The sequence below is a fragment of the Danio aesculapii genome, chromosome 11, assembly GCF_903798145.1.
Source record: "Danio aesculapii chromosome 11, fDanAes4.1, whole genome shotgun sequence".
Classification (NCBI taxonomy): Eukaryota; Metazoa; Chordata; class Actinopteri; order Cypriniformes; family Danionidae; genus Danio; species Danio aesculapii.
This window is the reverse complement of record NC_079445.1, coordinates 25,649,607-25,673,832: the sequence shown is the minus strand read 5'-3', so window position 1 is coordinate 25,673,832 and position 24,226 is coordinate 25,649,607. Positions and strand designations below refer to the sequence as shown.

At 38.6% G+C, this 24,226-nt stretch overlaps 1 protein-coding gene across 3 annotated transcripts; it reads left to right on the top strand.

Moving 5' to 3' along the window:
• Window positions 1-17: 17 nt before the first annotated feature.
• hcfc1a (host cell factor C1a) lies at window positions 18-24,036 on the top strand. 3 transcript variants are annotated; one of them, XM_056468792.1, is made up of 28 exons: window positions 18-146; window positions 1,267-1,465; window positions 2,012-2,160; window positions 4,854-5,014; window positions 5,098-5,306; window positions 5,412-5,496; window positions 5,578-5,684; window positions 7,282-7,461; window positions 7,577-7,915; window positions 8,399-8,550; window positions 9,948-10,142; window positions 10,225-10,443; window positions 10,533-10,634; window positions 10,725-10,941; window positions 11,140-11,276; window positions 11,355-11,487; window positions 11,615-11,811; window positions 12,564-13,422; window positions 14,199-14,326; window positions 15,065-15,391; window positions 16,632-16,857; window positions 16,943-17,203; window positions 18,427-18,530; window positions 18,621-18,758; window positions 18,856-19,041; window positions 20,068-20,365; window positions 20,445-20,508; window positions 22,523-24,036. In XM_056468792.1, exons 2-28 carry the CDS (start codon window positions 1,276-1,278, stop codon window positions 22,560-22,562), a joined length of 5,403 nt encoding a protein of 1,800 aa, XP_056324767.1. In that variant the 5' UTR covers window positions 18-146; window positions 1,267-1,275; the 3' UTR covers window positions 22,563-24,036. The 3 variants fall into 3 exon arrangements, with proteins under 3 accessions (XP_056324767.1, XP_056324768.1, XP_056324769.1); XM_056468793.1 differs by lacking the exon at window positions 18-146 and adding an exon at window positions 263-362; XM_056468794.1 differs by lacking the exon at window positions 18-146 and adding an exon at window positions 837-910.
• Window positions 24,037-24,226: the final 190 nt, after the last annotated feature.

The following is a 24,226-nucleotide window of genomic DNA, read 5'->3' as shown; positions in this document are numbered from 1 at the left end:
CAGGAGCGGCTGTACATTGTCAAGAACATGGCGGCTTCCAGGCAGGCATGAGAGTGGATACTTCTTAACAAATTTGGGTGATTCTGGGCAACCATCTCAAAAATAGACCAGCAAAACACTTCCCTGGATACCGCGACACGAATCTCGTAAGTATGACTCGTGGAGAAGAGTTCGCATGGAGCCGAAATGTGTATATTTGTACGGCGAACATAAACTTAGCCGCCATTTTTCTTGTGGGAGCTGCTAGTGGGCTGATTTGACGACAAGATGGCTGCGTACACCGGGGCGGCATGAATTAAATAAAAAATAAGCAATCTAAGAGTTCAGCTTGAAGAAGACTTCGGTGGACGTATTATCTGATAGTGTGTATTAAGATCTGTTTGTGTTCGCTTGTTTATTTGAAAAAACAAGGCTAGCTGTGTGTTTAGCTACGCTTCTAGCAACCGCATTCCGCTGCACGAATTAATGCACGCGCAAAAGTGTAATATAAATGCTCAGACTGCGTGGAAACTGCAGTAGTAGGTTGATGGTTAAAGTTTGTTTAGCATTAGAATGAAACGGTACAGTTAAAATGTAGTATTGTTGCTATTTTGAGTGGCTGACAAGATGGCGACTCCCAGAGAGGCATGAAAATAGCTTTCTGCAGCAAAAGGGGACTGGTTTCCTAGTGTTAGTTTCTGAATTTGAATGCTCCTGTGGTTCGGCTGGGTTTTGCCGAAGCGAATTTTATTGATTCTCATTTTTTCAATTCGTAGAGAGTTTGTTTACTCCTACTTGCTGTGAAGTTGACTGAAATTAATTGTTTTTATTTGCCGCTCCGCCATTTTTCAGACTGGCGGAGGCTTGTTTCAAGATGGCGACTTCCATGGATTGATACTCTTTCTGGATCGGGGACATTTAACTAGATAATGTAATTTTGCGGTGTGGCTTTTAACACTGTAACTTGGTATGATGTGCGATTTATTTAAGCGATTGTCGATGCTTAAGTAGCTGCGTGTGGTATTTCACACTAGTTGACCGGCTTTTTGGCTCATCTGCAAGCGCCAAAATGGCGGCACTCCTGAATTAATCAAACTTCTGAATATGCCATGTTGTATATAATTTTGTTGTACTGTTATAACACTAGCTACATTAAATCAAAACGATTTATTTAATATATAAAAGTGATTTCATGTATTATGTGCATTACTGTCGCTCACAAAAACAAGTTGTATTGTAACGTTACGTTAGCTAAGAGTCCCTAAAGTGCATTCCCTATTTTTTCAGTAAAAGGACATGACGTCCCCCGGTGTGCCTGGAACCACCGGAGCTCCGCTGCAGCCGCGATGGAAGCGGGTTCTGGGTTGGTCTGGTCCGGTACCTCGACCCAGACACGGGCACCGAGCCGTAGCCATCAAGGAACTGATGGTCGTTTTCGGCGGAGGAAACGAAGGAATCGTTGACGAGCTGCACGTTTATAACACTGGTGAGTATCATAAAAGTTTATACATGCTTACCAGCTAAGTAATATTTGCAGATAAATAAAAAATGGGTGTTTTCTTACAAGGTCTTTTATCTATTAACGCTTATCGATCTCGCCTAGTTCATTGAGGGAATTACAAATGCAATACAAACACCTGTAATATTATATTAGCTGGTTATGAAAGTGTTCGCTGTTTGTGTAAGTTGAGCGCCGCATCTCACTCTGCTCCGTCGACTGTTATGAGGGGGAAAAAGGCGCCAGAAAAACAAAAATGGACGTTGTCCTCCGGCGCCGCGTCACGCGCACGCCCCCTCCTGCACGTGCACCAATGCGCCTTTTTGTTGTTTATCTTTCTGGTCAAGTAAAATTGATATTAATGTTATGGGATATATTTGGCAGTACTAGACAATATCTTTCTTTACATGCACCTGTTTTCTTTGTAACATTGTTTCATTGCTCATGTCTTTTGTTTTTATTTAAGCTTTTACAGATTATCACTGAAATATTGAGTTTAACAATGGAATATCTTTTATGTCATTTTTCTCACAGCAACAAATCAGTGGTTCATACCAGCTGTTCGTGGGGACATCCCTCCAGGCTGTGCAGCTTATGGTTTTGTATGTGATGGCACACGTCTGTTAGTCTTTGGTGGAATGGTCGAATATGGAAAATACAGCAATGACCTTTATGAGTTACAGGTAAGAAAGTTCTTTAATATCATTTTTTTAGGCAAATAAAGGCTGAATACACTAAACAGTCAGTGGTAGCTGGATGCATGGATGGTCTGCTGATGTTTGGCCAGCTGAAGCTAATATTTCACAGTGCCTCTGTATTTTAGGCACAAACCTAAAAAAAAAAAATCTTGAACTAGGCATGGGCAGGTGTAAGATTTTGACGGTATGATAACGTTGGATAAAATATATTATGGTATGTGATTACTGCTATAAAATATGTCCTATTTTTTAATGTTGGGGAAAAAAAACACAACTTTTTTCCCCATTAAACACAATATATTTCATTTTAATAAAAAAAAAAGTAAAATATTTTTGAACAGTGAACATGTCAGGCTAAAGGCTGATACTTCTGCGTCAAACACATGCATATGCTCTGGCGCAGCCCACAGTTGGATGCATAGCCCTCGCCGTGGCCGTCGGCAACACTGACGCCTACCTAATACCTATCATAAATGTAACTACACGTCGCAACGACACGTAGCCCAAGCTCTGTGATTGGTCGGCTTGGCGCTGACCAATGGAGCGAGTGTTTACAAGTGTGGAGTCCCATGAAGGAGCTCTAGATAGAAACTGTTGTTTTGTGTCACCTTATGATTAAAGTTGTTGCATGTCCGCCGGTTCCCACCTCAAAATGAGTGTTTGACCCACTTGTACATTAAGGTAGCTTTCAGAAAAAACAAAACACCAGCAAAGAAACTCGAAACAGGAACATAAACACCTACTGCCAGCTAGCGTTTCGGAAGTGATATTGCAGAGCAACAGAAACAGCATGCAGAGGTATAAATGCACGGCAATGCGCAGGACGTGCCGTGGGTCATGCTGATAAGTAGTCATAAAAGTGCATTAAAAACTTAAAAATACCATAGGAATGATTTAACAGAATTTTGGCGGTTTTAAAACCTTGACTTCTCCAAACGGCGGTAAACCGGTTATCGTGCCATGCCTATTTCCAACCAGTTTTTTTTTTTTTCCCCTTCCCGATAATACTTCAAGTAAACTGGTGAGATGTTATTTCACACAAGATCAGACTAAAGCTTTTTTTTGTTTTGTTTAGATGTAGTTTTAGAAATTTGAACAGCTTGACAAAGCAAAATTTCTCTAAACTTTGCTGGGTTTGTCTCTTAGTATATAAGGGCTTCATCGTTTTACAAAGTCATCAGTATTGGTTCAGTTTGTTCCCCATTACGTCAGTATCGGACCTAGTTAAAACTACAGGCAGTCAGGCAGCATAATACAGAGAGTCAATCATTACTGACGTAATGGGGGCGGGTACTTTCTTTTTTCACTACTACAGCCTCTCTCCTCTGCTCGTGTTCAAACTAATATCGGCGTGGTGTTTCTTAGGGCAGGTTTTATCCTTCATACATGTTGAGAGATCAAGTTGATCGACTTGATAAGGGAATATGTGTTGACATAATCCACAAAGAAATGACTTAGTAAAGCGTGAAGTCATGTATCATTTTATTCTTGCATTAGTCGGAATGTAAATCCCCTCGTCAGGCAGCGCTGGAGCAGCATGAGAAAGTGGACCACAGCACATCAAACAAAAAGTATTAACAAAAGAAAAATACAAAACTTAAGACACTTAAATGCTTGTATTTGCAGAATCTCTGTGATGCTCGTCCACAACTTCATGCATTGGGTTAAATTAGGCTGTCCAGTCTCTGTGTTCAGTCAGTTACAATTATGGTTGAAACCCATACGGGCAGTCAGGCAGATTAATACAGAGAGTAGAGCAAAGCACATCAAATGATTGGTAAATAAAAGGGAAAAAAGAAAAATAGAATAAATATATATACTTTTATATTAGACAGACATCTGATGCTTGTATTTGCACCAGCTTCATGTCCACAACTTCACACATCCGGTTAAATTAGGCTGTTTAGTCTCCGTTTTCAGTCCATTACTTCCATTGTATCTGTTCAGCTGAGGGAACGGAACCAACCCTGTGACGTCAGACACAGCGACATTCCAGGATAGCGACGCCCTAGGTCTAAAATCTATAGTAAAACATGCCGTTTTTACATTAATTGAGTTTGTTTAATATGTTTTCGTTAAAGTGGAATCCAATGTACAAAATAAGGTAAACTTGACTGAGTGCTTCATTTCCCCTTTAAAACAATTATATTTGATTTACCAAAGTCACAAGTGCACAAGTGCCAATTTCACATCGGTCCCATACATAATGAAGCTTTTTCCTCATAAATGCAAAAATGTGAAATAAAATAACATCAATCATTTTTGTTCTATAGAGAGCAACCTCTTATCCTTTTGATTAGCATTTATGTATTTATATTATTTTGGGTTGTGCAGTTTAATTCACAGAATTTCTACAAAGTATGTTGTAGATTGTAAACTCGCAGACTTTTTTGGTTACATCCATGATGCATGTTTATTTTCCTCATTTATTTCCTCATAAAATAAAATTAAAAAATGTTTACAGGTTTTTTTCAGATCTCATAACTCTGTGGTTAGTTGTTTTGGGAAATATGAACAGATGTTTCAGTATAATGTTAACATATACTTTTTAACACATAGTTTTTACTTAAAATGTCTGGTCCATAATGCTGGAATTGCTCTTGTGTGCTTTTTTCAGGCTATTATTTGACTGTATCTGTGAAGAAATGTAATGATCTCGCGATGTTTACTGTTATCAGGCAAGCAGGTGGGAATGGAAAAAATTAAAGCCAAAAGCCCCTAAAAATGGAGTGCCACCATGTCCTCGTCTGGGCCACAGTTTTTCACTTGTGGGCAACAAGTGTTATCTTTTTGGAGGACTTGCCAATGACAGCGAAGACCCCAAGAACAACATTCCCAGGTATTCATACTATACAATAATCTGGTAATTAAAATATGCATTTAAATCATGTGCTTCATAATCTCACTCATGTGTGCTTCCAGATATTTGAATGATCTTTATACCCTTGAGCTGCGTCCGGGGTCCAGCGTTGCAGGGTGGGATGTACCGGTCACATATGGAGTATTGCCACCTCCAAGAGAGAGCCACACTGCTGTAATCTATACCGAAAAAGTTACTAAGAAGTCCCGTCTTGTTATATACGGAGGAATGAGTGGCTGTCGTTTGGGTGATCTTTGGACATTAGATATTGGTATGAAGATTATGCTGTTTGCACTGCTGTGTTTGTCACAAATCGGTCATTAATTCAACCAGACATGTAGGTTAAGCAATAATTAGGTCACTCTTTGCTTTACAGATACACTGACCTGGAACAAGCCTGCAATAAGCGGCGCTGCTCCCCTCCCCCGAAGCCTCCACTCGGCCACCACTATTACAAACAAGTGAGTTTTAGTTGCATCACTGCAGGCATTCCCTAAATGCACACAATGGCATTACTGACCTTTAATCTGTTGTATCTGTAGAATGTATGTTTTCGGTGGCTGGGTTCCTTTGGTGATGGATGACGTGAAGGTGGCCACACATGAAAAGGAGTGGAAGTGTACAAACACACTGGCCTGCCTGAACCTGGGTATGTTGTAGTCGAAAAATACATGTGATGTTTAAAAGTAAAGTAAATTTGATGCTTTTATTCACCAAAGACGAATCTGGTAAATAATTTTTTTTTTTTTTTTTTCGATTTATTATTCCTTTAAAAATGGTCTTTTATTCACTCCAAGGCTGGAATAATTATTGGAATAATGTTGACTTGATGTGGAACAATAAAACTAAATCTGTTTGGAACTTCTTTAAATGTAACGTAATTCAGGAATTCATCAGTTTTCAGTGCAATATGATATCTTATGCATTTTTGGTCAATTAAAAGTATAAATGTCTTAAAAAGAGACTGACCTTAAACATTTTAATACCAGTGTAACTGTAATGCTGAAGCAGAAAGCATTAGAATGATACTAGCGACTGAATATTCAGACCTCCTATTTTTTTATTTTTGCAATCCCACAAAATAATCATAAAAATGTAAATAATCTCATATAACATCCAATTCCAAACCATAAAATTAAATTATATTTATTTCAGTTTAAAATTAGTTGTTTTACATGAGTTCTGGACGTTACATTCCCAGCACACGTGATGTATTTGAGTGTCTCTCGAAAAAGGACATCTCACCTGCGCTCTCACAATCCTAACATTACGAGAGGGTGGGGGAGAATGTTTTGCAGCCTGTGCAGTAAGCGGACGCAGAGGAAGCGAGAGTGATTTATATGTGAAGTCAGTGCAAAGATTGGATTAGACATCCTGTGCGGCGAATTGGGCACTTTGTGTGTTTGATGCGCTTAAGACTGCAAAAAAAAGTTGGAGCTATCATCTAACAAATGGAGCAATGGAACAAACAGAGTAGCAAAGCAAGAGAACAAAGCAAGCAACTTACAATGATGGAGGTTGATTCAAGGATGACGGCCGCTGGACGTGACTAAAATGAAGGACATTATTTGTGCTTTACGTGTATGGCTGGTATTATGGTGTGCATAAAATCGATAAATGTTTAAATCGTTTAACTCTTTTCCTGCAGTTAACGAGAGAAACCGCTTTCTTGCCATTGACGGGTTTTACGGCAATCTGTGTTTTAGGTGTATTATGGTAGGGGAAGCCCGAACGCGTGTCCTGAGTAAGGTACATGTCAGATGCTCCGGGGAGTGAAATCTGAGAAGGAAGTAAGATCGTGGATAAAAATAAGAGTTATGCAACATTCCTTTGGCTTAATCGCTACTGTTTTAGGTCCTTTTTAGATCTTGACGAGACCAAAATAAAGCTTTATTTTTATGGACAAAAAAATGATGATTTATGATTGCACACCTAACATAGTAGGCTACTTAATATTGTGTTTATATATATATTTTTTTTTAATCACAAAATTGTCTGCAAATTTCTTGGAATTACCACACCAAAATCAGTTATTTTTATCACAAAAATCATGAAAAACTAGGGGTCTGAATATTACTGTTATATTAAATTTTGAAAAATTACATTGACGTGATGTATAAAAAAATATAATACCATAACAATCCTATTTGTGAAATGTCAGCTTTTTGGCTGAACCCAAGATGACTAATGCATATTTTTTATATTTTGCCATATCTTTTAAATTAAATACGAGCTTCTTTTTGTAGACACTTTAGCATGGGAGACTGTTTTGATGGACACTTTGGAGGACAACATCCCACGTGCTCGAGCAGGACATTGCGCTGTCGCTATTAACAACAGACTTTATATCTGGAGTGGACGCGATGGGTATCGCAAAGCTTGGAACAATCAAGTGTGCTGCAAAGACCTATGGTACCTTGAGACAGGTGAGGGCATCAGTAAAGAGGATACATTCAAACTTTTACACATCTAGCATTATCAGACAGTTGAATGCATTGCAGGATGCAGAATTGGTTATTAAAATTTTTGTTTCTTTCACAGAACGACCTAACCCACCTTCAAGGGTGCAGCTTGTCCGAGCCAACACAAATTCTTTGGAGGTTAGCTGGGGAGCGGTTTCTACAGCAGACACGTACCTGCTTCAGCTTCAGAAATATGATATCCCATCAGCCACTGCTGCCACATCACCAGCTCTCAATGCAGCTCCCTCCCTCCCTGGAAACTCTCCTAAGAGTCCAGCGCCGGCTGCAGCTGCTCCATCTGCTCAGAGTCTGCCGCATAGTGGCATCACTCAAGTACCCCAGGCTGCTTCTCCCACAGCCTCGATTTTACCTGGCACACCTGCAAGTCCTCTGGCTGCATCAATGGCACGTGGCCCAGGTACCGTTTAACAGTATTTACAATTTACTCCTTCATGGTTGTTATGGCTTTCATCACCTCCAGCAGGTCATTCTGACCACATCTACATGCTTGGATTATTTGCTGCAAAATGATAGGCAGATTAGATGTTTGCATTTATCAACAGTAGGGCTGTAAATCGAAACTCGTCATGATACTATATGATGTCAATACTCTTAAGCAGAAATATGTTTGTAATTCTTCACAAAATACTGTGATTCTATTCAGTGGAATATTGATGGATTTTGTTAAATTTACAGAACCAGTTACATTTTATATTTACTCACTATTGGAAGCAAACTATAATAATAACTTTAAACTGCACATTCTGTATAATACAAAAAAATGCACTTTGGGTGTTTTTTTTAATTATGTAGACAAGTTCTACATAAGTTATTTGTTTTTTGTTTTTTTTATTTAAGTTTAACATTGTACATAACATAACATTGTATGCTTATATTTCAGCTATTCTAAAAGTTGCAGCCCCTCAGTCAGGAACAGGGACATCGATTGTCACCGTACGCCAAGCGTCCCAGGTCGGAAAATCCCCAGTCACTGTGGCATCACTTCCTGCAGGTGTTCGCATGGTAGTGCCATCACAGACCGCTCAAGGAACGGTAAGAATTGAAAAGATAACATTGGCATCTACAATGTACGAGTAGACTACATAGAGGGTCATTGCACAAAAAGAGATGAATTTCTACTGACCCAAATTTAAAGGGCACCTATGATGAAAATCATCTTTTGGAAGCTGTTTAGACAGAACTGTGTATCCAGTAATATTGGAGTGATAGAAAACACAATAAGTCTTTTAAATTTCCTGATGTTAAAATAGGAGCCAAATCCCTCCTGTTTTGAGGTTGACTGTAACGTGACATAGGAGTGCGGTTTCCCAACCCACCGAATTAATCATATCGCGTATAATCATATCAACAAGCAACTGAGATTAAAAAGATCTGTTCAGCTCTCTGTCATCAATCATCATCATCATCATCATCATCATCATCAAATGTGATCAAGAATGAGTTTCACAAGTTTAAAACATTTTTAAAACAGTGCATGTTTGTAATGAATTACAGCTATATTTATTATCTTTACTTTATTACTGCAGCGGCATGTCAGTACAATTATTAAAGAAGATACTTCAATACAAGTTTGTGGACGTTAAATCAGGTGTATTTTCAATTTATTTTTTTGTATAGCGCTTTTACAATGTAGATTGTGTCAAAGCAGCTTCACATAGAAGATTATAGTGAATTGAAACAGTGTGAGTTCAGTTTCCAGAATTTAGCTTTAGTTCAGTTCTGTGTGTTTTAATATTCACTGTTGAGTGTCCAAAAACTGAAGAGTAATCCATTGATGCGAAGCTTTTTTATTTTGTACATTAACATAATAGATGTCCATACAGCAGTGGATATTAATGTGCATCCTGTTACATTTGCTGTGCAAAAACAGTGCAAAGTTAAATGCTCACTGTGTGTGCGCCTGTAAACATTGTAATGACATTGTGTGTGACTCATCGTTGCAGAAAGTCTTGAATTAACTCCACAACAAATATATCAATTAATAATCAGGAAAGTTCTTACTGTAGTATTTCTCACAAATGTGAGATCTGCTTCCTTTATGTCTGTCACTGTGCTGTTTATCTGACACAGCCAAAGATTGAGGCATACTCTGACAGGTACGTGGGAACGGTGGGCAGGGAGAACTAACATTAAAAGCACAGGCAACAGCTACATGTGTACAGCGCAGAAAATTCCAATATTCTGAAAGGTGTAATAATGTGATGGGTGCTTTGAACTAAAACTTTACAGACACATTCTGAAGACACAAAAGACTCATCTTAGATCTTGAAAAAGGGATAAAATGGTGCCCTTTAACAGAAAATTAATGTCAGACAAAAAACATCTACCAAGTAATCCAGAGTGATTGACCTAATCTGCATGTTTTTTTTCCCGTTTGGTTTGAACTCATTATAAACTGCAATTTTATTCCAATGCATTTTTTATTTCAGCCCATCGGCAGCAGCCCTCAGATGAGTGGAATGGCAGCTCTTGCTGCAGCTGCGGCAGCTACACAGAAAATCCCTCCATCCCCTGGAGCCACTGTTCTCAACATGCCAGCAGGGGCCACAATTGTCAAAACGGTAGCTGTGACTCCAGGGGCCTCCACACTCCCCACCACAGTTAAAGTGGCATCACCTCTCATGGTAATTATCTTAAAATTATTAACTGTGGCAGCATCCTGAAATGTAGGCAGTTAAATCATGACACTATGATGTTTTATTGCAGGTAAGCAACCCTGCCACTCGCATGTTGAAGACCGCTGCTGCCCAGGTGGGCACCCCGACAGTGTCCAGTCCCACTACAGGTGCTCGGCCCATCATCACGGTGCACAAATCGGGCACAGTTACCGTAGCCCAACAGGCTCAGGTTGTGACCACTGTTGTTGGTGGAGTCACAAAGACCATCACTCTTGTTAAGAGCCCACTTTCTATGGGAGGCAACTTGGTACAGTATATTAGAACTTCTGTCATAGGAAAAAATTTGTGAAAACTATTATTTAGTAATTATTTATTATCTTTATTCATTCTTTTTAGATATCCAACTTGGGCAAGGTAGTATCAGTGGTACAAAACAAACCAGTGCAGTCAGCCACCGTGACTGGACAGGCCTCTAACCCACTCGCACAGATTTTACAGGTTTGTTTAACATGTATTACTGGATTAAAAAGAATTGTAACGTAATTTATTTTGCATAAATTTAATTTCAACGTTGTTATGATTTTGTAGACAAAGGGTCCCCTTCCACCAGGCACCATTCTAAAGCTGGTAACATCTGCAGATGGAAAACCAACCACCATAATTACTACCAGTCAAGCAGGTGGCACAGGCAACAAGCCCACTATCTTGGGCATCAGTGGCATGTCCCCCACTTCCACCAGCAAACCAGGCACCACCACTATCATTAAAACAATCCCCATGTCTGCTGTTCAGCAAGGAGCTGCAGGTAAAGAATTTAGGAATATTGTCAAAAATTGTTCTTTTTTTATTTTATATATAATAATAATAATAATAATAATTTATTATTATATATAAATATAATTTACTATCATTAACCACAATAATAATTCTAATAGTTCGAGGTTGCTGTACAGTTTCTAGGTTGCTTTGCTTGGACTCAGTGAGTGTGTGTTTTCTCTTGTAGGTGTAACAAGTACTACAGGAGTAAAAAGCCCCATTACCATCATCACCACAAAGGTCATGACCTCTGGAACTCCTGGTAAAATCATCACAGCAATGCCTAAGATTGGTACTGCGGCAGGCCAACAGGGTCTAACACAGGTATTGGGCTTAAAAGAGTTGGTGTTATGAGGGAGCACTGTTTATTTTTCTTACCTTACTTAATTATCTTCTCATCAGGTTGTCCTAAAAGGAGCTCCTGGTCAACCGGGCACTATTCTCCGCACTGTGCCGATGGGAGGAGTACGCCTTGTGTCTCCAGTATCTGGGGTCAAGCCAACTGTAACCACCCTGGTTGTCAAAGGAACAACTGGTAAGTTGTTGAAGTCAGAAGTCAATGTTTTTTGTTGACTGTGTGAGTGTGTGTGCCAAATAACATTCAGCAACCTCTATTAGTAATGCTTTGAATGTTTCCCCTCTGTGTCTGTCCTCTTTCCAAGGAGTAACAACTCTTGGCACAGTCACAGGAACAGTTTCATCAAGCTTAGCTGGAGGAAGCCTAGCCAGTGCCAATGCCACCCTGGCAACCCCCATCACCACTCTGGGCACAATCGCCACCCTCGCCAGCCAGGTCATTAATGCCACCAATGTGACGGCTGCTCAGAGCAACCTGACCACTGTCACCTCCACCATGCAGGTTAGAAACAGATCTTCGATTCTGATAGTGTTGATTTTTTTCATATAAAGAATTTTTTTTTTTACCCTATGAGCCACCTTTTGTCTTGTCAACTGATATGATTGTAAAACAGGTTTGTGGCTATATACAGTTGAAGTCAGAATTATTAGCCCCCCTGAATTATTAGTTCATTTTTTTTCTCCAATTTCTGTTTAATAGAAAGATTTTTTCATCACATTTCTAAACATAATAGTTTTACTAACTCATCTCTAATAACTGATTTATTTTATCTTTGTCATGATGACAGTAAATAATATTTGACTAGATATTTTTCAAGACACTTCTTTACAGCTTAAAGTGACATTTAAAGGCTTAACTAGGTTAATTAGGTTAACTAGGCAGGTTAGGGTAATTAGGCAAGTTATTGTATAATGATGGTTCTGTAGACTATCGGAAAAAAATTGCTTAAAGGGGCTAATAACCCTAAAATGGATAAAAAAACTGCTTTTATTTTAGCCGAAATAAAACAAATAAGACTTTCTCCAGAAGAAAAAATATTATCAGACATACTGTGAAAATTGCCTTGCTCTGTTAAACATAATTTGGGAAATATTTAAAAAAGAAAAGAAAAAATTCATAGGGGGGGCTAATAATTCTGACTTCAACATATACACACACACACACATACACACAAATAAATAAATAAATACATTTATTTATTAATTCATTTATAATTACCAATGAAGTCAGTAATCTTGTCATCTTTTCTTCAGCCCACTCAGGTGACCCTCATAACTACGCCTAGTGGAGTGGAGGCTCAGCCTGGCCAAGATCTGCCTGTTTCATTTCTAGCATCTCCCACCTCCGAGCAGCCCACTTCTACTGATTCTGGCACAGGAGACGCTTCTGGCAGCGTTACTCTCGTATGCTCTAACCCACCCTGCGAGACGCATGAGACGGGCACTACTAACACGGCCACCACAGCGACCTCAAACATGGGCGCTGGGCCAGCTGGCACAGTACAGAGAGTCTGCTCAAACCCGCCATGCGAAACACATGAAACGGGTACAACAAACACTGCCACCACAGCATCTGCCAACATGGGCGCTGTTCAAAGGGTTTGCTCGAACCCACCATGTGAAACCCACGAAACGGGCACCACCAGCACGACAACCACTGCATCTTCAAATATGGGCACTGCCCCTACTGAGACAGTGCAGAGGATTTGCTCAAACCCACCCTGTGAAACACACGAGACGGGCACCACAAACACAGCAACCACAGCTTCATCAAACATGGGTGGAAACCAGCCTGGAGCAGTGCAAAGGGTCTGTTCAAACCCACCTTGTGAGACCCACGAGACAGGCACCACCAACACAGCAACCACGGCTTCATCAAGTATGGGTGGAGGGCAAGAGGGAACAGTGCAGAGGGTTTGCTCAAACCCACCCTGCGAGACCCATGAGACGGGCACCACCAACACAGCAACCACATCCTCATCTAACATGGGTGGAGATCAAGCTGGAGCAGTGCAAAGGGTCTGCTCAAACCCACCCTGTGAGACTCACGAGACGGGCACCACCAACACGGCCACCACCGCCACCTGCAATATGGAGACCGATGAAGGAACAGGTACTGCTGTGTGCATGGTTTAACCGCGCTCACTCAAGACTTTAAGTATTCAAAAATGCAGCACTGCTAACATGAGCCATTCCACCATGTTTAACTTTTTTTCGTATTGAGAGGTAAAATTTTGATCTTCTGTTTCTTTCATACATTCATGTGATGTGAATCAGCAGGGCTGAAAATGTGACCTCCAGAGAACTGTAGCAGGCTCCGAAATGAGACGCAGATTCAGAGTTGTAAAAATCTACAATAAGCTGGTTTTTATTAACGAATGTTACAACTTGCATGTGTCTAGTTGTCGAAGGAGGGGCCTGGTGGGGAAAAAAATGCTTCCGTTATTTTGAATTTGGGCTACAATACCATGTTCAACCACTAGGTCAATCCTGCATGCTACACCTTTAAACTGCTATGCAGTGAAATATTCTTGCCTTTTAAGTCAAGTGTCAGACTCATTGCAGTTATGATGCGATTTCAGTTGTCTTATTTATTGCAAAATTTATTAACGCCACATTTTATTAGAATTAGGTTTTATTGTTATGGAGCTTAAAGGGATGGTTCATCTAAAGATTAATCTGGAAATGCCTTTGATCATTTTGTCCCAATACAAGTTATTCGAATGTGGTCAAGCAGAAAGTTTCTGATTACATCAATTTAAATAAAAAAATACTACAATTTAAAATAGACATTTCAGTGTTGAGATAATATTATATATTATGCATACAATAATTGATTTTATATAATATATATTTTAAGATGAAATATATCTCTTTTTGTATATTTAGCCCAACAGAGCAGTGAAGCATCAGAATCGAGCACAAGCACAGAGAGCCTGCCGTCGACTGCAGCGGCCCAAAGCAGAGCCATTACCACAGTCACACAAGCCACACCGCTGCCAGGACCTGCTGTTCCAGTGAGTGACATGTATTCTAATAAATATCCTCAAAAACATCCGTAATTCTGCACTAAATATTAAGATAACAGCCATCCACATTCAGCTCATTATTCACTTGAATATAAGTTGTGGCACTTTTATGTATCTTTTTATGCCATTGTAGAGGTTTGCACAAACTCTTCAATTCTGAGGAGCTTGCATATAAATATCAAATACTTAGATTTTCTTTTTGACTAAGCCTTACTAGACTTTTTCTGATATATTAAGTTTTTATATAATTATTACTATGGTTTATTTTTCATTTAATTGTGTGTATTTTGAGTGTTTTATCTGCAATCTTTTTAAGACTGTTTAAGTTTATAGCCATCGCTGCTGACTTGGTGTTAAATCTTAAATCAATTCTACATGCTTTGCTAATCAATCTAGAAAGTTTGGGAAAGTTTCTATATTCTAAGTTTCTTATTGAGGTACATATTGAATTAAAGACCGTTTCAATGTGGTCATGTCCATTGGCCTATGAACATTTCCTGCTTGTTATCAAACTATTTCTTGACTGTAACTAAAGGCAATTCAATTATAATTTGATGTTAAAACCGCTATCATAACATTTGTCAATATGTGGGTCTTTTTATTCTCGAATGAAATTAAAAACCTAAAACAGTAAATACACTGAGACCATTGTTGTTGTTTACATCCCTCAAAATGGTCTAGTTAAATGAGAGCATGGAAATAAAGTGCTTTCCTTTTGTTCTTCAGTCTATTTCTTCAATCACGGAGTCGTCCTCAGAGGCAGGAGCTGAGCCGGTGGTGATGGAGAGTTCAGAGGCAGAGTCTTTACAGACCGAAGGCCAGGCTGAAGCAGAGGCCGTCGCCATGCAGGCAGAGTTTCAGACAGAGGCAGGAGCTGTCGCTTTACCCACTGACTTCCAGGAGGACGCAGCCGCCTTGCCAGCTGATTTCCAGGGAGAAGCGGTGGCAGTGGCCATGCAGGCGGAGAGCCAGGCGGATCCAGTGCCCATGGAGCAGGATGTTTCTGGCATGGCAGAGGGAGAAGCCGCTCAAGAACAGCTTCCAACTTCAGAGGTACAATAATATTTTTGATTTGATGTATTTTTGCTAATTAAGACCAATTTTACTTTATAAGATTTGTGTTGATTTATTTTAGGAGTTATTTGTAAAATGAAAAAATAATAATTTATCAAGGAGATAAATTGTAGGGTTTTTTAGCAGATAATTTGTCATCATCATGATTAGTAGAAATTGTTATTTAATAACTAATTAATGTGTGGTAACTGAAAATTTTTAGCTGTATTTACTCATTTAACATTGTCCTAAACGTTTAGTTTAGTGGTCATGAGTGACTGGAGTTAGATTACTGGCTAAAGGAATGCCAATCCTGTTCCCCTTTATTATTACCCCATGCTTTCCATTTCTGTTCACTTTCCTATCAAAATCATAGGTGTAAACCCCCCTAAAACATAACTTTTTAAACAATTAAATGATGTTTGATTTAAATCTTGATGTCAAGTTTAAGTAACTAACATATTATTTAACTTAAACTTTTATATTGTATTTTATTTAAACATAATACCTGTATATGTTAAGAGAATTTTCAATGAATTTGATTTAATTTCTTTGTTAGGAGATATAAATATATTATGAGTTAAGATTTTTAAAGAAATAAGGTGCGTCCCAAATCGCATACTTATGCAGTACTCTATGCCGTTTTGTAGTATAAATAGTGTAAGTAGCGCATTCACATAGAAAACTCTAGGAAGAATAAGTGCACTTTAAATACCTGGATGTTGCACCTATTCAACTGTTAAAATGAAGTGTGCAATGTTGCACACTTCACGCACTCAACAGCTGCTGCTTTGCTCACATAGAGGAAGGGGTGGAGCTTTCAGGCAGATGCTGGATTGCTTTATTTATTTTGCATTGTGAAAGCAAAGTTTTCCAGTGATAGTAATTATACCACCTCCTGGAGGTGAATGCGGTTATACTCATTGATGGGTATTTGGTAGTTTGGTCATTCATTTCACAAATTTTCCAACCGTCAAACTTTATCTGGAAAACGGTTTGAATTTCCACTTAGTAAAAGCCATTAGTGTTCCATTTGGTTTGACACTACATTCATATACTATGCTGTTGAGTGTGTAAGTGCTTAATGTATAGTGTGCCATTTGGGATGCAGCTAATGTCATTATTTGTTGAGTCGCTTGAAAATTGCACAAAATCTAAGATATTTGATAGTTTTTAGAACATATCAATTTAAACCCCTTATTGTCTAATTGGGTGACTATTGTCCTCTTTCTTTTGGTAGATGGAAGATGTAGATGCAGCGTCAGCATCACAGGCTGCAGTGCTGGCTTTGCCACCAGAGCTGATGTCGGATGGTCAGTCCACAACGCTGATGGTGACTGGTCTGACTCCAGAAGAGCTGGCTGTCACTGCAGCTGCAGAGGCAGCGGCACAAGCAGCAGCCACAGAGGAGGCTCAGGCCCTCGCCATCCAGGCCGTACTACAAGCAGCACAGCAGGCCGTCATGAGTGAGTCACCATCATTAATCCACAAAAACACAACCCACGTCCTGCATATCTTCAAACAGAGTCTAAAATGTGGTTTTCTTTGAAGGTGATTCGGGAGGAGGCGACCAGCAGACCCACACCATACCCATCGTTCTGACCCAGCAGGAGCTCGCAGCTTTGGTTCAGCAGCAGCAGCAGCTCCAGGCAGCACAACAGCAGGCTGCAGCTCAGGCTGCGCTGCCCACAGAGGGCCTGGCACCAGCCGACAGCCTCAATGATCCCTTATCTGAAAGCAACGGGCACAACGAGATGGCAGCCGCTGCCACAAGTGCAGTAGTCACGCTGCTGCCTCGCACCACTGCAGAAAGTATGTGTGAAGCGTTGACTTTGTTGGATTTTTAAAATCATTTTAAAAGTGTAGCAATACGTTTGTTGACTTTTTTTCAATTGTGTTCCATGTGTTTTGGTAATGAAGGCCACTTGGCCACTTAAAAACTTTACACTCAAATTAAGTCTGATTAAATATTTAGGTTTTTTCCCAAATGAAGGCAAGGCAAGTTTATTTTTATAGCACATTTCATACACAATGATAATCCAAAGAGCTTTACATAAACAGGAATAAAAGAAATATGTATAAAAAAAAAAATAAAAACAACATTATAAAAATGATTAAAAACAGAATAAAATGTGTTCGAACAGGTTTTAAAGGACTGGAAAAGAAAAGGCATAATAGTGCGATCTGTCGGACGTTGCACAGTGATCATTCAGTAAAGGCACAGCTAAACAGATGTGTTAAGTCTGGATTTGAGCGTGCCTGATGTTGGAGCATTTGTGGAAGCTGATTCCAGCAGTGAGGGTGTAGTAGCTGATAATAAATTTAAAGTGCTAATTATGTTGGCATCCACACAAATGTACAAAAACATGTTATCATGAATACAAACCATATTTATGACACATTGCTGGTTCAAATACTCAAGCTCTTTAAAGCAGAATGGATTCTGATTGGCTGTTAATGGTAAATGTTAACAGTAGGCTGAAATGGAAAAAAATATGTGTTTAAAAAGCATTTCCAACAGTATCATAGGGCTGAGAGATTAATCAAAATGAAATTACAAACACAAATGAGCAAAGATGTGATCGTCATGCACGTCTTGTTAGGAAAAAATGCAAAAAAAAAAAAAAGTCAAAAATTTCACAAAGAAGAAACCCAGGAAATCCCCTTACTCTTGCATTATAAATCAGATTTAACCGCCTTCTGTGATCCAGCGCAACGTATAAATACATGATTTCAGAATCATCTCACAGAAGGATCTGGAGTAAAAACTCGACTATAGATATGAAGCAAGTCTGGATTAAAAACATGTTATTGCATGTGGCATTTACTACACAGAGCAGTAGTTCAGTGCAAACATCTGTCATTATCACAGAATGATTTTTATCGGATAACATTGACATTGATTTTGATTGTGATTTTTGCAAAGCTCATCTGAAAGCTTGTGCTGTAGGTTTATGTGAACCAGCTTTTCTGTATGTTTTTATCAGAAAGTTATATGTATATATGCCATTAATCGTTTTATTTTATTTTCACAGCCTTGGCTCCATCCAGCACATTAGCACCTATAGTAGTAGCCAGTCCAGCAAAGATGCAGGCAGCGGCTGCTCTCACTGAAGTGGCCAATGGCATTGAGGCTGGGGTGAGTTTTATGGGACAACCGCCATGGACACCGACAATGGCCATGGATCATAAGAATGGTTTTTAAATCCTGTTTTCTTTTTCTCCACAGAAACAAAATCCTCCCACTGTTACTGTCAAGCCTCAAGTGAAGAAAGAGAACCAGTGGTTTGATGTTGGCATTGTTAAAGTGACCAATATGGTGGTAACTCATTTCTACATGCCCACAGACGACTCTGCTTATGTTGAGGTTTGCCACAATGAGATTCTTCGGTTTCAAATATTGTGTGGCGTTGCTTGATTGTGGAAATAAGTAATGCTGACAAAGCTTATGTGTTATGTTGCAGAATGATTCTGGCACAGCCCCAGACTACAGCCAGATGAAGAGGGTGGAGCTTCAGCCTGGCACCGCCTACAAGTTCCGTGTGGCGGGTATAAATACATGTGGCCGAGGAACCTTTTCTGAAATATCTGCATTTAAGACGTGTTTACCAGGCTTCCCAGGTGCACCGTGTGCCATAAAGATCAGCAAGGTAGCTTTCACAAGGGTTGCTTGTGTATGTGTATCTGTCTGTCTGCATCTGACCTGATCCAGATCGTCACTTTAATAATTCTAATTCTTTGTTTTAAGCATGATGATAAGTCAGCGTGGATTGTTCGTTATTAACAGCAGTAATACGCTAATCTTAGACTGTTTTAAATGAGCATTTAATTATAAAAGTTTGTCTTTTGTTGACAACATTTTCAAATAGATACACAAGGTAAAATTAAGAACTTTTTAACTTTTACAGATACAGGAAAAAGATAACAAAAGGTGCCACTTCAGCTTAAACACCAGCTATGTTATGCTTTCGATTCAGCACACATAATGTTTCATAGTTGAGGTACCAGTCTTGTGGCTTTCATATATATACAGCGCTTCACAGTCGTTGCATATTACATTCCCAGTACGTGATTCATCCTTGTTAACCATTTTACTAAAACGCTTCCACACAGCACTTAAGTTTCTCTCAGATCTATTTCGCCTTCATTTCTGCTTTAACAAATAGACCTTTACCACATGTATTTTTAAAAATGTATTTCCTTTTTTTAGTTCGTGTTCTGCAATTAATCATTATGTATTTTTTATTTACCTGACCGACGGATATAACCGCCATCTGCGCATAACTAGCATGTATCTGTTTATTTATTTATACTTTTATCTATTTCTTATTTTTTGTTATTTAATTTTGATCATTTGTTTAATTATGAATTTATTTCATTTATTTGAAATCATTTATAAATTATAATTTATATGTGCCGATTATTATATCCATTGATTTCCTTTTTTTATTAGGAATTTTGCCTTTTGTGTCTTAATTTTCCCCGTAACAATAAAACAACACTTTAAAATGTATATATATTTTTTTTACATATTGTTTTATGTAAGGAGAATTTAAATTGATATAAAGTCCTTCATAACAATAAAATTGGATCAGCAGAAAAAGTAATAAATGCCACATGGAAAAAAATGAGTATCACGCATATATAAGATCCTGTTTTCTGCTTGCTTGCTTCAGAGTCCAGATGGTGCTCATCTGACATGGGAGCCTCCGTCTGTAACATCAGGAAAGATCACAGAGTACTCTGTGTATTTGGCCATCCAGAGCAGTCAGACCACCGAAGCCAAGCCCTCAGCTCCAGCTCAGCTGGCCTTCATGCGGGTTTACTGTGGACCAAACCCCTCGTGCCTGGTCCAGTCCTCCAGCCTGTCCAACGCTCACATTGACTACACCACCAAACCCGCCATTATCTTCCGCATCGCCGCTCGCAACGAAAAGGGCTACGGCCCCGCCACACAAGTGCGATGGCTGCAAGGTAAACCTCATCTTTAGTGGGAAGTTTTTGTTTTGGGCTGTGACAAGGTGGACTTTACAATTGCTTTTTTGGTTTGCAGAGTCTAGCAAAGATGGCCTCTCTGCAAAGCCTGCCCCGAAAAGAGCAGTTTCATCACCAGATACGTGAGTGCTCAAGTCTCCATTGTTACAGAAGTGCAGTTTGTAAAAAAAAAAGTAATGCTGTTAAAAAAAAAGAGAGAGAAGTTATGATTTTAAGTAGCCCAAGTTTTTTTGTGTTATGTTTTATGTTGTAATGTATTTATGTGAAGGGCTGTATTTTTATCAGCAATTTCCAGTGTTACATAACACAATGCTTAAAATCATTTTTATATGAAGTTTACTTTATTATTAAAATTGTTACAAATATTGATATAGAGCTCAAGTTTCAAAATTACAAATAAGAATATCAACATTTAGAGCAGTAATTTGCTGAAAATTGGTCAATATAAAATTTGTTCATGTTTTTCGACCTTAAATGTGGAAAAAGGTATAATATATAAAATGTAACTGTTAATTATCACACACTTTGCCAGGCATTCTGTAATCACATTCTCGCATCGTGTCCTAACAACACTCAGTGCAGCGCTGTGATATGATAAAAGCATCTTTTCCAGGTTAAAAGGAGTTTTGTCTTAACCCAGGAGTGTCCAAACTCAGTCCTGGAGGACCAGTGTCCTGCTGAGTTTAGCTTCAACTTGCTTCAACACACTTGCCAGGAATAAATCTATTAAGAGCTTTATTAGCTGGTTTATGTGTGTTTGATTAGGGTTAGGGCTAAACTCTCCAGGACCGAGTTTGGACACTCGTGATGTGCCATGCTTAGATTCTACTTGATAAACTTTTCTATTTCTGCGACACCATGGCTGAACAACAGCAGAGACCGCTGACAATGATCAGTCTGGAGCCCATAATGTGCTTTATTCTGTGTTAAATGTTACCAGTGGTATTCCAAATACCATTTTACATCACATTTACTGCCACACTGAAAGTGCCAGCAGACAGAGAACACTCAGATCTTGAAAATAAAACAATTAGCATATATATAGTTTACACATGAAGGATGAAACTGTGCAGACCAACATCACTCACTCAGCGAGCAACACTTTCAAACAATTGTTAATAAGGTTTAATATTTATAAACTGTGTAGTAAGTCTGTCCATATTAATTGGGAGTGCAGTGCATTTATTCTGCTCTTCTAAATGGCTCCGATATTTAAATGTTTCTGTCATGTTGCGTCTCGTGCGTTCAGGCAAATTGTGTCTGGAATTTTTTTTTCCTGTCACTTGTTGTTTGGACAACTGTTTCAAGTGCCAATCCAAAACAATGAATCTAAAGCTTCATACAGACTAAATTTATCTTAACACTCCAAGTTTTTGGAGGTACATTATGAAATGCCCATCTTTATCTGCACAGCATATCAGTATATTTCAATATCAGGCTAATGTTTACATTGTGCTCTAATCTTTTACCATGAAGAATTTTAGGTTATTAAATATTGAATTAAAAAAAAACATTTAATTTAATTATACTGCGTAGGTCTCAAACTCAAGTCCTGGAGGGCTGCAGCTCAGCACAGTTTTGCTCCAACCCTATCAAAAACAGCTGAAACAAATAATTGAGGTGTTCAGAGTCATGAACGCCTTCATTAGTTGGGTCAGCTGTGTTTGATCAGGGTTAGAGCAAAACTGTACAGAGCTGCGGCCCTCCAGGAATTGAGTTTGAGACCTATGGTTTACAGTTTTTGTAATTTATTTGTTGATTTTTGAAACGGTTTATCATTTACTTGTTTATTGTTTCGGTCATCAGTAGGGTTGGGTATCGTTTGGGGTTATTTAGATACCGGTGCTAAATCGATTCTTTTAAAATAGCACTGGTGCCTAACCCGATATTTTGAGCCACAAATTTATGGTGGATGACTCTAGAAACATCTTTTATTTGTTGATTTTTGAAACGGTGTATGTTTTTATTGTTTTGGTTTTTTCTTTATTTATATATTTGTTTGTATATCATACAAATATGACATTGTTCTTGTCATGAAATGTTTTGTATATTTATCTTGCCAAGAAATACCCATGAGCTGCTGATATGGCAATAAATCTAAAGCTTAAGCATTAAAGCACTTTTCTGTTATTACAGGAAAGGGATTGGTCAGAAGAAAGCAAGAATGGACCAGTAACCTGTTCTCTGCATTTATCCTCCAAAACCATCCAGACTTTCACTACTCCTACTGCTCCATCCGGATTTAACCCAACTCTGACTGTAACCCTCCATCAAAACAGCACAAAAAAGAGGAAATCCAGTTTCTAGCTTTTTGTTAATAGTATGAATGGAGAAAAGCACATTGCGAGTATTTTTCAACATACTTGGAGTGGGAGGGGAAAACAAAAACAAGCTTTTTCCATTGTAGTGTCTTCCTTTCTGCTCTCCCCACATTTCTTTCATGTATTTTTGCTTCAGTAATTCAAAAGCAGTTTTAAGATATTTGTAACGTTTGTTCTGTCAGCTGGGTTCTATGAAGTTTTGTTTTTTGCAATGGACTTCTGGGTGAAGTTTGAGTTCATGTTTAATATGTGGACAATGTGAGATGAGTGATAATGGGAGACAGAAAACAAACAAACATACAGAAATGGGGAAAACAAACCAAGCACTTGTCCTCCGACATGAGGGGATATTTTTCAGCTCTGCGTGAGGATTGGTTCTGGACTCTGTGCACTTTGGCATTGAGCAGAAATAAAAGCAGAACTGCGGATTAAGAAACGGCCATGGAAGAAAGTACATTACCAGCAGAGACTTTGCTAGAACTGAGATTTGCCATACAAACAAACAAAAAAAAGTAAACAAAAACAACCAAAAAAAAGAGAAAAAATGCAAAACTTTCCAAAAAATTAGCGAGCGACGACGGAGAACTTTTGTGTAGTTTATTTTTGTATTTTAAAGCTTTTCTCCTGTGTGTATGTCTGTGTGCTTTTTTTTTTAACTCACTACTTTTATTTTAAGTTTTTTGTTTTAATAATTCTTGGCCATTCCCATTGGTTTAAGGATTTGTGGTAAGAAGGGCTTTTGAAGACGAGGAAATGCGTTGTGTTTGTGCTCAAGCCGAGTGTTGATGTAAACAAGTAGTAACATCTGAAGGGCTTTTACTTTGTTTACGGTGTGTGTCCACTTTGTGTTTGTGTATGCCAAACCTCGAGATGTAAAAATCGTAATTTTATTATTATTTTTACTTGATTCTTCACCTTACCAATTCGTCACTTATAATTAGTAAACACTTTTTCCCCTTCCTCTGCCTCGTCCTCTTAACTTTTTCACAAGATAACTTTGTAGAAATTTTCTCTGGCCTAGTTTGTGAAGGAAGTTGTCCATGTGAAGATGAATTTCTACTTCCTTTTTTTTTTTTTTGATTATCTGAAAGGTATGCAGAGTAAATGTTCAGTGTATACCTGTGTGTCTCCATGTGGCGAGAATGGCTTGTCATTCTTGATGATTCGAGCCAAGTTCGGATTCGATTGTAATATAGTTCATTCATACTGCAGGAATTGAAGATGATACCCTGGCCTTTTATATATTTACCTGTACAACGTTTTTACATGTTGGTCATCTCCTGATTGCCTTTTTTTGTCTTGACTTATAAAAGAAACAGAAATATCTAAGTCGGCTCCTTCATTAATTGATTTATTTTCTCTTTTGATGCAGCATATACTGAGAGCGCATTTCACCACACATTGTGAATTGGAGGAGCTTAGTTTGATCAAATGTTTCTCAGAAAGCTGAATGGATTAAAGATGGTTAACTCGTTTGTATTAACCATGTAGATATTTCTGCTGAAGTGAAAAAAGGATG

What these genes read in the sequence shown, in the direction of transcription:
- hcfc1a (XM_056468792.1), top strand. Translation starts at nt 1,276, where the DNA reads ATGACGTCCCCCGGTGTGCCTGGAACCACCGGAGCTCCGCTGCAGCCG. An exon ending in ATCAATGGCACGTGGCCCAG is followed by an intron (nt 7,916 to 8,398) that starts GTACCGTTTAAC and finishes CTTATATTTCAG; the next exon opens with CTATTCTAAAAGTTGCAGCC. An exon ending in TGCCAGGACCTGCTGTTCCA is followed by an intron (nt 14,327 to 15,064) that starts GTGAGTGACATG and finishes TTTGTTCTTCAG; the next exon opens with TCTATTTCTTCAATCACGGA.